Source organism: Scylla paramamosain, chromosome 37 (assembly GCF_035594125.1).
Source record: "Scylla paramamosain isolate STU-SP2022 chromosome 37, ASM3559412v1, whole genome shotgun sequence".
Classification (NCBI taxonomy): domain Eukaryota; kingdom Metazoa; phylum Arthropoda; class Malacostraca; order Decapoda; family Portunidae; genus Scylla; species Scylla paramamosain.
The window spans coordinates 12045001-12060103 of record NC_087187.1 but is presented as its reverse complement, the minus strand read 5'-3'; the positions used below and the strand labels follow the sequence as shown (position 1 = coordinate 12060103).

General features: G+C 40.2%; 1 protein-coding gene across 1 annotated transcript in view; it reads left to right on the top strand.

The window, feature by feature from the left end:
* LOC135091538 (sulfotransferase 1A1-like) overlaps window positions 1–11723 on the top strand; it is a 29972-nt gene extending 18249 nt beyond the window's left edge. The window contains exon 7 of the mRNA XM_063989277.1: window positions 11224–11723. Within this exon, the coding sequence (XP_063845347.1) occupies window positions 11224–11333 (110 nt within the window). The 3' untranslated portion in view covers window positions 11334–11723. The remainder of the gene's footprint in view (window positions 1–11223) is intronic.
* The last annotated feature ends 3380 nt before the right edge of the window (window positions 11724–15103 follow it).

Sequence of the window (15103 nt, the reverse complement as noted above, 5' to 3'; positions counted from 1 at the left end):
CTGTTCTAGTTGTTTCCTAAACGACAGTGGATGTCCAAGTAGTCATAATGTATTTATTTCCTGTCCGAGAAACTATAATGAAAGGACCAAGGTTTTCAGGAGCCAATTTGGAGTCACGGGTAAAGTTAGCAAGGAAAACTGTCACCTGGCTGATACTTAGGGGAACGAGCCGAACGACGTTGACAAGCGCAAGCTTGTGTTTAAGATGCATAAACGTGTGGGCATGGCTTGATTAAGGCACCGGAAGGAGGTGAGTTGCTACTTAGCATAATCATCGGGGATATATAGGGGTTTAGGCTTCTCAAGCAGGCTGTCTTCCCAGAACAGAAAAAAAGTGTGGCGAGTCATTGATGCTGGTGTTATAGGAGGAAATAATGGACGCCGCAATAAGTCAAAGCCATGAATCCCGGGTATGAGAAAAGCCTTCCGTAACATGCTGTAACACCTTTAAAATTTTACGGTTTCCTCGCTCCAGAAGGCTATTAGACGCCAGATGGTGTGTTACAATATATGTCTGTTGGATTCTGAACGCCGTACACAGCTCAGCAATAAACTCGTTTCTAAATTCAGCGCCATTATAAAAGAGAAGCATAAATGGCGAGAAAGAAAGGCTTACTAAAATCAGAAAAGCGAGAACAGGTGCCGACGTGAGAGCAGTTTTGAGCATAGTGAAGGCTGCTTCTTACTCTCTGTGCCTGACAAATGGAGCGTCTTTCTTAAGCAGTCGAAGCAAAGGAGCTGAGATCCGAGCATAATGAGAAAAAGGCCTGTAATATCCAGAAAGACCGAGAAATGCCGAGCTCAGTTACATATGGTGGGCGAGGAAAGCTTTTAGCAGCAATAATTTTATCCTCAAGTGTGCAGACTAGCGGCACCTACAACGTGACCCAGGAAGCTGAGGCGCTGTTCGAGAAAATATCACTTAGAGAGCTTGACTTTTAATCCTGCATGAGACAAACGAGAAAAAATGTCATTAAGTTTTGCAAAGTGTGTACCCATATCTTTAGAGACGACGACAACATCGTTCAAATAAGCAAAGAAACAATCTCTCAGCAGATCGCGGAAAACTTCGTTAATAAGAAGCTGAAAGCAAATAGGGGAATTTTTCAGATCCATGGGAAGACGAAGGTACTTGAAATGACCTGTAGGTGTGCTAAAAGCCGTTAATGCGCGCTATTCTGATACCAAAGGTACTTGCCAAAACCTTGACATCAAGTCTTTGGAGGAAAAGAGCGAATTATTTTAACCCAGCGACTGCAGCAAATCTGTGAGGACGGGAAGAGGGTAACGCTGTGAGGTACTGCATTGGTCAAATCGCCTGAAAGCAAACACTGGCCTAAAATCACCGTCCTTCTTGAGTACAAGAAAAAGCAGGACTGTTCTTTGAGGATGTTGAGGGCTCAATAATCCCATCATCTAACATCTTAATCTTATGAGTGGCCACATCACGATGAGATAGAATATACACAGGACGCGTGTCAAGAAGGAGCTGTTTTATGCTCAAGGAGATGTGTGCAACCAAGTGGCTGGCCAGGCAAAGCTATAGTTGAGAAATTATTGAATAATAACTGAATAAGATGGTCTTGAGATCAAGGGTAATCTGTGGCATTTAGTGTAGGCGTAATGGTTGCCGATATTTGATTGACTGATTGATTTTTATTTGCGGCGCCGCAACATCGCAATTATATGGCGCCGTTAGAAACCTTTAAAAGCGACAAAGATTGCAGTTATTAAAATATCGGTATTAAAAAACAAAATTATAGGAAAGGTAAAAAATTTTAAAAGACCACTTAAAAAGAAAACATGAAAAAAGGAAATGCGAAGAGCCATAGAAACTGATAAAAATAAGGGGGTTGGTATAGTAATATTTCAGTTACTTTTTTTTTTTATTTAATTCAATTTAATTGAAAGTGACGGGGTACTAACCCCATTGACCCAGACCACTGTCTGGCGTTGTTCGTTCCGTACCCAAGACACTGACCCCACTGACCCAGATATCTGGCGTTGTTCGTTACATGTCCAAGACACTGACCCCAATGACCAAGGCCACAAGACCCAGCGTTGTTCGTTATGTGTCTTCTCACTTGCCTCCATGTGTCTTCTCACTTGCCTCCCAGTGCAAAAATAAGGTTTTGTCCAATATCATAATCCTTTTAAGATAAATAGAAAATGCTGCCGAGAAGTCTTGAAAAGCACGCCAGGTGTTTGTGTGTGGCCGACGCAGCCACGAAAGAGTCGGGGAAGTTGTATTCCATCACAGTGGCCGGGTAAAATAAGGCTTCTCCTAAACAAGTGTCTTTAGCAAGGGTAAGCGCTCCATGGGTAAGATTAAGCGCTAATATGAATGTATAACCATTCTTGCCGACTCGAGCGAAGCCATATTCCAGTCTGACGCCTCTAACAAGAACTTACTCAGAGAGAATGAGAACATCTGCTTCTTCGGGCACTGTCTTGAAACGCACGGTTAAAATGTGAGCAGAATGTGGCTCCAGAACGGAGCAGGAGTCAATGATTACGTTGGCAAACGAAGCTGTAGACGAGAAAGGGGCGGTGGTTAATGCAACTTCAGGTGACGAAGGCGGTGGAACCGGAGACACCAGCGGCGCTGTAGGAGATACTGGAGGCGGGGAAAGTTGCGGCGAGACGAGGCGCACAAGGCGTGGGATTGTAGCAGGGCATAATAGAAACGGCCATGGAATATAATGTAATGAGCCCCGGGAAAACAAGTTGATGTGAAGCCGCCATAAGGTAGGAAGACCTAAGAGTCCATCAGATGGGAGAGAGTAATCCTCATAACAAAAAAAAAAAAAAAAAAAAAAATGACAGTAACAGGCCAAGCGCACTGAAAAAAAGCGGAACTTTATACCCACAGACCCAAGCATGTGAAACATACGCCCGTCAACTATACTAATACTTGAAAAGTGAGGGGAGAGGAGGACGCCTGTTGTAATACATGAAAAGCAGACTCCGACAGGAGATTAAGCTTAGCACCTGTTTCAACTGTTAATGCAAGGCGCAGGGCATGCACGTGTACAGGGACGGATAGTAAGGTCGACGAGGAGGTGGCTGACACTAAAGCAGTAGCGACTTTTACCGCTAATGAGGTAGGAGGATTACCAGGACCGTCTCTAGGGTCCGTGAGAGGAGCGGGACAAGTGACCGGAGCGCCGAGGGTGGGATTCCCATCACCCCGGCTTGGTGAAAATCCTGCCAGCGGGTTCTTTGCCCATTCAACACCATGTACTTATCTACCGGGTGAGCGTCCGTGCAATGATAAAAACACCACTGGTAGCGGGTAAGGGCATATGAGTGCGGGAGCCATGGTAGAGATCGAGGTGGATTATGCTTGTGAGACAACCTAAGGGCGTGTAGAACACTTATGGAAATGGCGACTAGTGTTGTCGCAATTGGAGCATGAGGGAGGACAAGACGCGGTAGAGGCAAGAGGAGGAGGAGGCGACGCACGGAAGGGAAAATTCTGTGAGGGAGGGAGTGGAGGAGGAGGGGGAGGAGAGGAGGATCGGGTCGGGAAAGGCTGAGGGGGAGGAAAACTCGCGGGACAGCAACGGAAACCTGAGGATGATAATATGGCTCAGACACCGACGAGGGGTCAGCGTTAAGCAATTTCGCCTCAACCGTCACCTTAAGATCATGTATGAAAGTGTCAGGATGAAAAGGAATGTCAGCAGTAAGTTGCGCAAGGGTAGGAAAAGAGATTGAAGACATTGGCCTTAGACATAGATGAATCCTGAGAAAGCCAAGTGGAATGATCTAGGTGAATTAATTCAGCTCGAAAGCGACCTACAAGGCTAGCGGCACCGCGAGGGGGCAAGGAATGGGAATGACAGCGCATGAGGTTAGTCAGGTGAGAAACACAGGCCAGACACGGATCGTTGGCTGCACAAGAAAATTCCTGAATGAGATGGTTGCAGAAGGAATAAAGAAAACGAAATATGCTCGAGACAAGCGCCAGCAGGGGTTAGACCTTTAGAGTGCAGCATGACATTCGCAGAGTGGCGTCGCGACGGGGCGGGAACGAGGCGCAGGGAGCCACGACGAGGGGCGTACGGAAAGGCACTCCAACGAGAACCAGGAAGAAGTACAGGCGTCGTAGTGAGGTAGAAGCAAGGCAGAGGAACGAGGCTTTGGAACGGGAAAGACGCCGCGGAAGGATAGCGAGGTCAAAGGCGCCGCAGTAAGAGAAGGCAGGGAACCTCCCTCCGCATAGGGAGTTGGGACCCATAATTTTCCTGGCTGTGATAAGTAATGTGAGTAGGAATTTAAATTTTGATGTAAAATACGTCGATGATCTCACCCTTTGCGATATTGTGGATGTTAGTAACAACATTACTTTTAGAATGGAAAATACCTTGGAGGATCTTAAACGATAATGTGCAGCAGTAAAAATGACTCCTAACCCTCTTAAATATCGTTTTGTTTGTACTATTACCAAAATGACCTCTCGTACTTCCACAGTCATCTTTACAAAATTGTTATATATCTATAGTTCACAGCGGTAAACAGCGGTTAGGAGTTCACATTAACGCGAATCTTGTCATGGAACGACCATGTTGATTATATGATCAAGAACGCCAACAGGTGCATGCACGTCATGCATAATGTAAAACAGTTTGACAATTTTGACACTATACACTGTGCGTACATCCTTAAGCAGCCCTATATGGCACCTGGCTTTTTTTTTTTTTTTTTTTTTTTATGTAGGAAGGATACTGGCCAAGGGAAACAAAAATCTAATAAAAAAAATGCCCACTGAAGTGCCAGTCCCTTAAAAGGGCCAAAGCAGTGGTCAAAAATTGGTGGATAAGTGTCTTGAAACCTCCCTCTTGAAGGAATTCAAGTCATAGGAAGGTGGAAATACAGAAGCAGGCAAGGAGTTCCAGAGTTTACCAGAGAAAGGGATGAATGATTGAGAATACTGGTTAACTCTTGCGTTAGAGAGGTGGACAGAATAGGGGTGAGAGAAAGAAGAAAGTCTTGTGCAGCGAGGCCGCGGAAGGAGGGGAGGCATGCAGTTAGCAAGATCAGAAGAGCAGTTGGCATGAAAATAGCGGTAGAAGACAGCTAGATATGCAACATTGCGGCGGTGAGAGAGGGGCTGAAGACAGTCAGTTAGAGGAGAGGAGTTGATGAGACGAAAAGCTTTTGATTCCACCCTGTCTAGAAGAGCAGTATGAGTGGAACCCCCCCAGACATGAGAAGCATACTCCATACATGGACGGATAAGGCCCTTGTACAGAGTTAGCAGCTGGGGGGGTGAGAAAAACTGGCGGAGACGTTTCAGAACACCTAACTTCATAGAAGCTGTTTTAGCTAGAGATGAGATGTGAAGTTTCCAGTTCAGATTATAAGTAAGGGACAGACCGAGGATGTTCAGTGTAGAAGAGGGGGACAGACACAACGCTCACAACTCGAGCGCATACATAAACTGTTTTAAATTAATTTTAGGTGATCCTTATGGAAACAATCTTCGCAATCTTTATAAGAGGGAAGGAAGAAACTAGCAATAGAATTATGTAATAATTCCTAAAATCTGACCAACACCTCGAATTGCTTCCATAATATTTACGTGACATACACGGTAGAGACACCAGAAGAGGTAGGAAATTATTGCAACACATTAAATGTAAGAGCACTCGCTACCGAAATTCGAGTATTCCATACATAATAAGGAAATTCAGTCACAATTGCTATCCCCCATCACACCACCATCACCCTATTTCCACCTCCCTTTTATTTGCTACCACCACCCCCACTAATACACTTTGACTTGATAAGTCAAGATTTCATTTTCTGTTTTTCTTTTTTTATTTTTTTAAATAAATTAAGCGGAGTGTAGTTAATATATTATATATATATATATATATATATATATATATATATATATATATATATATATATATATATATATATATATATATATATATATATATATATATATATATATATATGGTCCTGAGTGGCAGTTGAAAATTGAAGGATAAGTGTCTTGAAACCTCCCTCTTGAAGGAATTCAAGTTATAGAAAGGTGGAAATACAGAAGCAGGCAGGGAGTTTCAGAGCTTACCAGAGAAAGTGATGAATGATTGAGAATACTGGTTAACTCTTGCATTAGAGACATGGACATATTAAGGATGAGAGAAAGAAAGTCTTATGCAGCAAGGCCGCGGGAGGAGAGGAGGCATGCAGTTAGTAAGATCAGAAGAGCAGTTAACATGAAAATAGTGGTAGAAGATACCAAGAGATGCATTATTGCGGCGATGAGAAAGAGGCTGAAGACAGTCTGTTAGGGAAGAGGAGTTGATGAAACGAAAAGCTTTTGATTCCACCCTGTCTAGAAGAACGGTATGAATGAACCCCCACATACATGTGAAGCATAATACTCCATACATGGACGGATAAGACCCCTGTACAGAGTTAGCAACTGAAAGGTAGAGAAAAACTGGCGGAGACGTCTCAGAACACCTAACTTCATAGAAGCTATTTTTAGCTAGAGATGTGATGTGAAGTTTCCAGTTTATGTTATAAGTAAAAAAACAGACCGAAGATGGGGGACAGTTGAGTGTCATTGAAGAAGAAAAGATAATTTTCTGGAAGGTTGTATGAGTTGATACATGGAGGAATTGAATTTTTGAGGCAATGAACAATAATAAATTTGCTCTGCCCTAATCAGAAATTTTAGAGAGATCAGAAGTGAGGCGTTCCGTGCCTTCCCGTCGTGAACTAGTTAATTCCTGAAGGGTTGGACATTTACGTAAAAAAAACGTGGAAAAGTGCAGGGTGATATCAGCGTAGGAGTGGATGGGACAGGAAGGTTGGTTTAGAGGTTCATTGATGAATAATAGGAAGAGAGTGGATGACAGGACAGAACCCTGAGGAACACCAATGTTAATAGATTTAGAACAGTGACCGTCTACCACAGAAAGAAAACTTGAGATGAAATTACAAAGAGAAAGGTAAAAACCATAGTAGGGTAGTTTGGAAATCAAAAACTTTTGTTATATGTCTAAGGCAACGGAAAAAAAGTTTCAGCAAAATCTCTAAAAGACTCAATAAGGAAGACCAGAAAATCACCGGTATAGCGGCCTTGACGAAACTCATACTAGAATATATATATATATATATATATATATATATATATATATATATATATATATATATATATATATATATATATATATATATATATATATATATATATATATATATATATATATATATATATATATATATATATATATAATAGATTCCGAGTTGTAGATCAGAATAGGAGGGATACACCAGACTTCCTTCTTCATTTACTGGAATATTTCACTTTTAAAGAAGGCATCATCAGACTAAAAAAAAAAAAAAAAGTGATAAAAATTAAGTATAAAAATCATAAACTATCAAATTACAGTAGGGACAAGATTGAAAAAATAAATAAATAAATAAAATAACTAATCAAAAGAGGGATAGGTAGGGAAATCAAAAGCTTTTCGTCTCATCAACTCCTCTCCTCTAACTGACTGTCTTCAGCCTCTCTCTCGTTCCCGGAGAGTTGCATCTCTAGCTATCTTTTACTGCAATTTTCATGCTAACTGCTCTTCTGATCCTTCTAACAGCATGCCTCCTCCTCCCGCGGCCTTGCTGCACAAGACTTTCTTCTTCCTGTCACCCCTATTCTGTCCACCTCTCTAATCTAATAGTTAATTCTTAATCATAAGAGTTAATTCTTAATCAGTATTCTTAATCATACATCACTTTCTCTGGTAAACTCTGGAACTCCGTGCCTGCTTCTGTATTTCCATCTTCCTCTTATGCGAATTCCTTCAAGAGGGAGGTTTCAAGACACTTATCCCTCATTTTTTTACTAATGCTTTGGACCCTTTTCTGGGACTGTCATCACAGTGGACTTTTTTCTTTTTTTATTGGATTTTTGTTGCCCTTGGCCAGTGTCCCTCCTACATAAAAAAGAAAAAAGCAAAAAAAAAAGACAGGAAGGGAAAAAAAACACCATATTTATTTATTTATTTATTTGCCATGTAGCTACTATTAGTATGTTATTGGTTATTGGTATGTCACATTGGTGGTTTTACTTTATTGGTTATTGGTATGTCATATGGTGGTTTTCTTTATTTATTTATTTATTTTTTGGGGGGTAGTTAATATACTGTATATATATATAAATATATATATATATATATATATATATATATATATATATATATATATATATATATATATATATATATATATATATATATATATATATATATATATATATATATATATATATATATATATATATATATATATATATATATATATATATATATATATATATATATATATAATAGAACAGGTTCCGAGTTGTAGATGAAGATAGGAGGGATACACCAGACTTCCTTCTTTATTTATTGTAATGTTTTACTTTCACAGAAGGTTTCATCAAGCAATTGATGAAACCTGCTTCCGTGTCAGAGACCCGTCTTTGTGTGCTGAGCGCATAACAGAGGTGATAGTGTCTGGCATGGAGGCGTACATTCCTCACTCTTTTTCTCGTCCTAAACCTTCTAAACCTTGGTTTAACACAGCTTGTTCTCGTGCTATACATGATAGAGAGGTGGCCCACAAAAGGTACTTAAGCCTTCCTTCACCAGAATCTCATGCACTTTATATTTCTGCCCGGAACCATGCCAAGTCTGTTCTCCAACTAGCCAAAAACTCCTTCATTAACAGAAAATGTCAAAACCTTTCAAGATCTAACTCCCCTCGTGATTTCTGGCATCTAGCCAAAAATATCTCCAATAACTTTGCTTCTTCTTCTTTCCCTCCTCTACTTCAACCAGATGGCACCACTGCTATCACATCTATTTCTAAAGCTGAACTCTTTGCTCAAACCTTTGCTAAAAACTCTACCTTGGACGATTCTGGGCTTGTTCCTCCCTCTCCTCCACCCTCTGACTACTTCATGCCTCGTATTAAAATTCTTCGTAATGATGTTTTCCATGCCCTCGCTGGCCTAAACCCTCAGAAGGCTTATGGACCTGATGGGGTCCCTCCTATTGTTCTCCGAAACTGTGCCTCCGTGCTTGCACCTTGCCTAGTCAAACTCTTTCAGCTCTGTCTGTCAACATCTACCTTTCCTTCTTGCTGGAAGTTTGCCTACATTCAACCTGTTCCTAAAAAGGGTGACCGCTCTAATCCCTCAAACTACCGTCCTATTGCTTTAATTTCCTGCTTATCTAAAGTTTTTGAATCTATCCTCAACAGGAAGATTCTTAAACATCTATCACTTCACAACCTTCTATCTGATCGCCAGTATGGGTTCCGTCAAGGACGCTCTACTGGTGATCTTCTGGCTTTCCTTACTGAGTCTTGGTCATCCTCTTTTAGAGACTTTGGTGAAACTTTTGCTGTTGCCTTGGACATATCAAAAGCCTTTGATAGAGTCTGGCACAAAGCTTTGATTTCCAAACTACCCTCCTACGGTTTCTATCCTTCTCTCTGTAACTTCATCTCAAGTTTCCTTTCTGACCGTTCTATTGCTGCTGTGGTAGACGGTCACTGTTCTTCTCCTAAATCTATTAACTGTGGTGTTCCTCAGGGTTCTGTCCTGTCACCCACTCTCTTCTTATTATTCATTAATGATCTTCTAAACCAAACTTCTTGTCCTATCCACTCCTATGCTGATGATACCACCCTGCACTTTTCCACGTCTTTTCATAGACGTCCAACCCTTCAGGAGGTAAACATATCACGCAGGGAAGCCACAGAACGCCTGACTTCTGATCTTTCTAAAATTTCTGATTGGGGCAGAGCAAACTTGGTATTGTTCAATGCCTCAAAAACTCAATTCCTCCATCTATCAACTCGACACAATCTTCCAGACAACTATCCCCTCTTCTTCAATGACACTCAACTGTCCCCCTCTTCTACACTGAACATCCTCGGTCTGTCCTTTACTTATAATCTGAACTGGAAACTTCACATCTCATCTCTAGCTAAAACGGCTTCTATGAATTTAGGTGTTCTGAGACGTCTCCGCCAGTTTTTCTCACCCCCCCAGCTGCTAACTCTGTACAAGGGCCTTATCCGTCCATGTATGGAGTATGCTTCACATGTCTGGGGGGGTTCCACTCATACTGCTGTTCTAGACAGGGTGGAATCAAAAGCTTTTCGTCTCATCAACTCCTCTCCTCTAACTGACTGTCTTCAGCCCCTCTCTCACCGCCGCAATGTTGCATCTCTTGCTGTCTTCTACCGCTATTTTCATGCTAACTGCTCTTCTGATCTTGCTAACTGCATGCCTCCCCTCCTTCCGCGGCCTCGCTGCACAAGACTTTCTTCTTTCTCTCACTCCTATTCTGTCCACCTCTCTAACGCAAGAGTTAACCAGTATTCTCAATCATTCATCCCTTTCTCTGGTAAACTCTGGAACTCCTTGCCTGCTTCTGTATTTCCACCTTCCTATGACTTGAATTCCTTCAAGAGGGAGGTTTCAAGACACTTATCCACCAATTTTTGACCACTGCTTTGACCCTTTTAGGGACTGGCATTTCAGTGGGCATTTTTTTTATTAGATTTTTGTTGCCCTTGGCCAGTATCCTTCCTACATAAAAAAATAAAAAATAAAAAAATAAAAAAATAAAATAAATAAATAAACAAACAAATAAATAAATAAATAAATAAATAAAATTTAAAAGAATGATAACAAATTAAGTATAAAAATCATAGACTGTCAAATTACAGTAAGGATAAGATTGAAAAAAAAAACCATAACAGTAACCAAAAGTGGGATAGGCAGTAATATATATATATATATATATATATATATATATATATATATATATATATATATATATATATATATATATATATATATATATATATATATATATATATACGAGTATATATAACTCGTATATATATATATATATATATATATATATATATATATATATATATATATATATATATATATATATATATATATATATTAGAATACCTCACTAATTTACATGTTGTGAGGCTCAAGATTTAGAAATGATGAACACAGGCCATGTAAGGGATCTGGAGCTGAGTGTGTGTGTGTGTGTGTGTGTGTGTGTGTGTGTGTGTGTGTGTGTGTGTGTGTGTGTGTGTGTGCAGAAAGTTATTTGAAAAAAATTAAGTTATAATAATTATATTTCACTTTTTTTATTCTAATTTTGTTTCTTCCAGGAGAAGTCAATGATTGGAAGAATCATTTCAGTACGGAAATGATCCCACAAATGGAGAAGTGGCTTCAGGAAAATGTGACCCGCATAGGAGCGGGATTCAAGTTTGCATAGCATCCAATGCATGGTTCACAGTTTCCAAGGCATTAAAACCAGACTGAAAAGGTGGACAAATGCCTAACTTCATTTGGCGTATTTATTTATGTATGTTTTTTTTTTCTTCTTTTTTTTTTATATGTATTATAAGGAAGTTTACATGGATGTGACTTGCAATAGTTTTCCTGTGGGTTTGTGTGATAAAGAGAACATGGTGTTTTGTTTGACACTGAAGGTTTGGTTGTTTGAGATTTTTATTTAAATAAATTACTCACCAGTGTATTCATCAATTCAGTGTATTGGTTATTTTCTTCAAACTTAATTGATGCATTACTGATTTCGTTACATTTTCTGTTTAGCACATATATTTTCGAAATTTCTTCAGTGCCATTCCTGTCAGATTCTTATTTACAGTTATTATCAATGTTATTATTCTTATTATTATTGTTGTTGTTGTTGTTGTTGTTATTATTATTATTATTATTATTATTATTATTAGTAGTAGTAGTAGTAGTAGTAGTAGTAGTAGTAGTAGTAGTAGCAGTAGTAGTAGCAGTAGTAGTAGTAGTAGTAGTAGTAGTAGTAGTAGAAGTAGCACCGTCAATTTATTGTTTCCATTATCTTTTTTATGAAATCAATTATATATATATATATATATATATATATATATATATATATATATATATATATATATATATATATATATATATATATATGTATGTATATATATATATATATATATATATATATATATATATATATATATATATATATATATATATATATATATATATATATATATATATATATATATATATATATATATATATGAGATAAAGTGATATAACACAAAAGAAAGAAGAGGTGAAAGAGAAGAAGAAGGAAGGAAGAGAGAGAGAGAGAGAGAGAGAGAGAGAGAGAGAGAGAGAGAGAGAGAGAGAGAGAGAGAGAGAGAAAGAGAGTACAATTGCCGGACGTATGATTAGGAGTGCCTGCGTGCTGTCACAAGATTATCTTAAGAATCCTTGTGTGTCTCTTTCCTAAAATAATTTATCCTATTTCTAGTTGTCCCTTTTGGTTGAGTCTCACACATAATAGAAGAGATGCTCTTGACAACAAAGTATTCAATATCCACCTACCCTCTACAGCTTTGTTGTTAGAATTGTCAGAGGTTAAGTGTTTTGTTCACGCTGACCCACGCTGAGACGAGGGGTGGTGGACGAGGCGGGCGAGTGTATGTGTGTATATCGCCACTGCATCCTTTCTCTTGTACCCCACCCCTGTAGTAGCAGAGTGAGAGAGCGTTCCACTTCACGTCTCCTCGGGTAGTCACTAACCAGAGCTTTCATGAGATGGATGTACTAAGACAGGCAGTATTATTTGGCAGAGACTGGGAAGGGAATACAGCTACTTCGGTCAGTTGTTTTCAGGGGATAAGTGAGTAATCACCTTATAGCCCAGTCCCACAGAAGTATGGATGAAATACGAATGAATCGAGGATGCCAATTTTGCTGGGTTCCAGCCATCCGCAAGCATCCACAGCAAAAATGCACTTTTTTTCCGCAATATTGTGCGGATATGAACCGTATGAATTACACATGTATTGAGAATGTGTCGCTGATATATTATGAACAAAAGCGGAGAGCATTGCGGAAATCGTCCGGGAGTGAAAAATACCGTTATATCAGGCCGGATGTATTGCAAGTATTGCGGATATAAAACGAATACAATGCGGAAAAATAGCGTATTTTTTCCGTATGTATTGCGAAAGCAGAGCGGAAGCATTGCAAACAAAGCGAAAGAATAGCGAATGCGTCGCGGAAGCATGGTTGATGTAGAGCAGATGTATGCCGGAAATGGCGGATGCACTGTGCATGTGCGGCGTTTGGGTTCCGGAGGTTAATACAGGGTGGGCGCTCCGTTTCTAACCAGTACACCAGTACCCCAGCTCCAGTCTTCTGCCAATCCAGGGTCTGACCCAGACCGATCTCGACCGTCTTTTTCGTCTTCTTCTTTCCTGGAGCACTTGCAAGAGTTGTGCAACTTGACTGTTATGTTGTTGGGTGAAAGCAACAATCAGACGGCATCTTTGAGAGTCCATGGTATAAAGGTGTATACTCCTTCAGAACCAGATGACAATTGATGTGAGTCCAGTTCTGGTTCACTTTATATACAATCTTGGGTTACCGTTGTCCAATCGCTATTGGTTCGCAAATTATACGCTATGTATTTGGAATGCATTCTTATAATTCGTAGTATGGATGTGCTAGGTACGCTATACATTCGGTATACATACACAATACATACACTCCCATTCCACTACTAACACGCAATTACCCGTGAGAATGTATTACGAATCCCATCCGCAACCAAAATTTTGTGCAATATAAAAAATCTGAGAGTGGAAGAAACACCCAGTGCGGATGCATTGGGAATATGTGCAGAGGTTGGGCAATTAATTTCAGCATGAATCACGAATACTGAGTATGTTTGGCGAATGCCTACCAATTTCGTGCGTAATTCAGTTGCAATTTACCAACAAGGCCCGTGGGACCAGGCCTTTACATAGGCCGTACACCCAGGCCTACCTAAGTAGCATACAAATCTCCATTGGGAATGTAGTTACGTATAATGCAGTAGACACCTGCCGAAACGATAATTACTCCGAGTGAGGTCTAAAGCACTGTTCAGGGGATGCTGTGAACTTATTATTAAACCCAGCTGTGACCTCACTGAACGTTTAGAGGGCAGGCATTCACAGCCTGTCCTGTAAAGACAGCTCTCTACCTCCACACAAAACTACAAGCACCTAGTAACACACACACCCTTCACTCAAAAATTTCAAAATTATTATGGCGACTCCTACACCAGCTTCAGATTCCCCAACTGGGGAGGAGACCATAAATGTCCCCAAGTCGGACTGCCTTTCTGTCGACGACCCTACAACTGTGCTATCCTCCACGATCTAGAACAATTGGTGCAACACCCTACTCGTATTCCTGACCGTCCTGGAGATACGCCCAACATTCTTGACCTTTTACTGACCTGATCCTTCTGCTTATGTCGTCAGCCTTTCTTCTCCGTTTGTCTCCTTCGATCACAATCTCATATTTGTATCTTGTCCTATCGCTCCCATCCCTCCTTAGGATCCCCCTAAGCGAAGATGCCTCTGGCGTTTTGCCTCTGCTAGTTGGGGGGACCTGAGGAGGTATTTTCCTGATTTTCCTTGGAATGACTACTGCCTCTGTTTCATAGACCCGTCTTTGTGTGCTGAGCGCATAACAGAGGTGATAGTGTCTGGCATGGAGGCATACATTCCTCACTCTTTTTCTCGACGATAGGAATCAATAGGACGTTAGTTTGAGGGATTAGAACGGACACCCTATTTAGGAATTGGCTGACTGTATGCATACTTCCAGGAAGAAGGAAAAGTAGATGTTGAAAGACAGAGTTGAAAGAATTTGACTAAGCAAAATGCAAGCACGGAGGTGCAGTTTCGAAGAATAATAGGAGGGACCGGTGCCATCTGGTTGAAGTAAAGGAGGGAAAGAAGAAGCAAAGTTATTTGAGATTTCTTGGCTAGGTGCTGGAAGTCACGAGGGGAGTTAGATCTTGAAAGATTTTGAAACTTTTTATTAATGAAGAGGCTTTTGACTAGTTGGAGAGCAGACTTGGCATGGCTCCGGGCAAAATTGTACAGCGCATGAGATTCTGGTGATGGAAGGCTGAAGTACCTTTTGTGGGCCATCTCCCTATCATGTATAGCAAAAGAACATCCCTGTTTCATC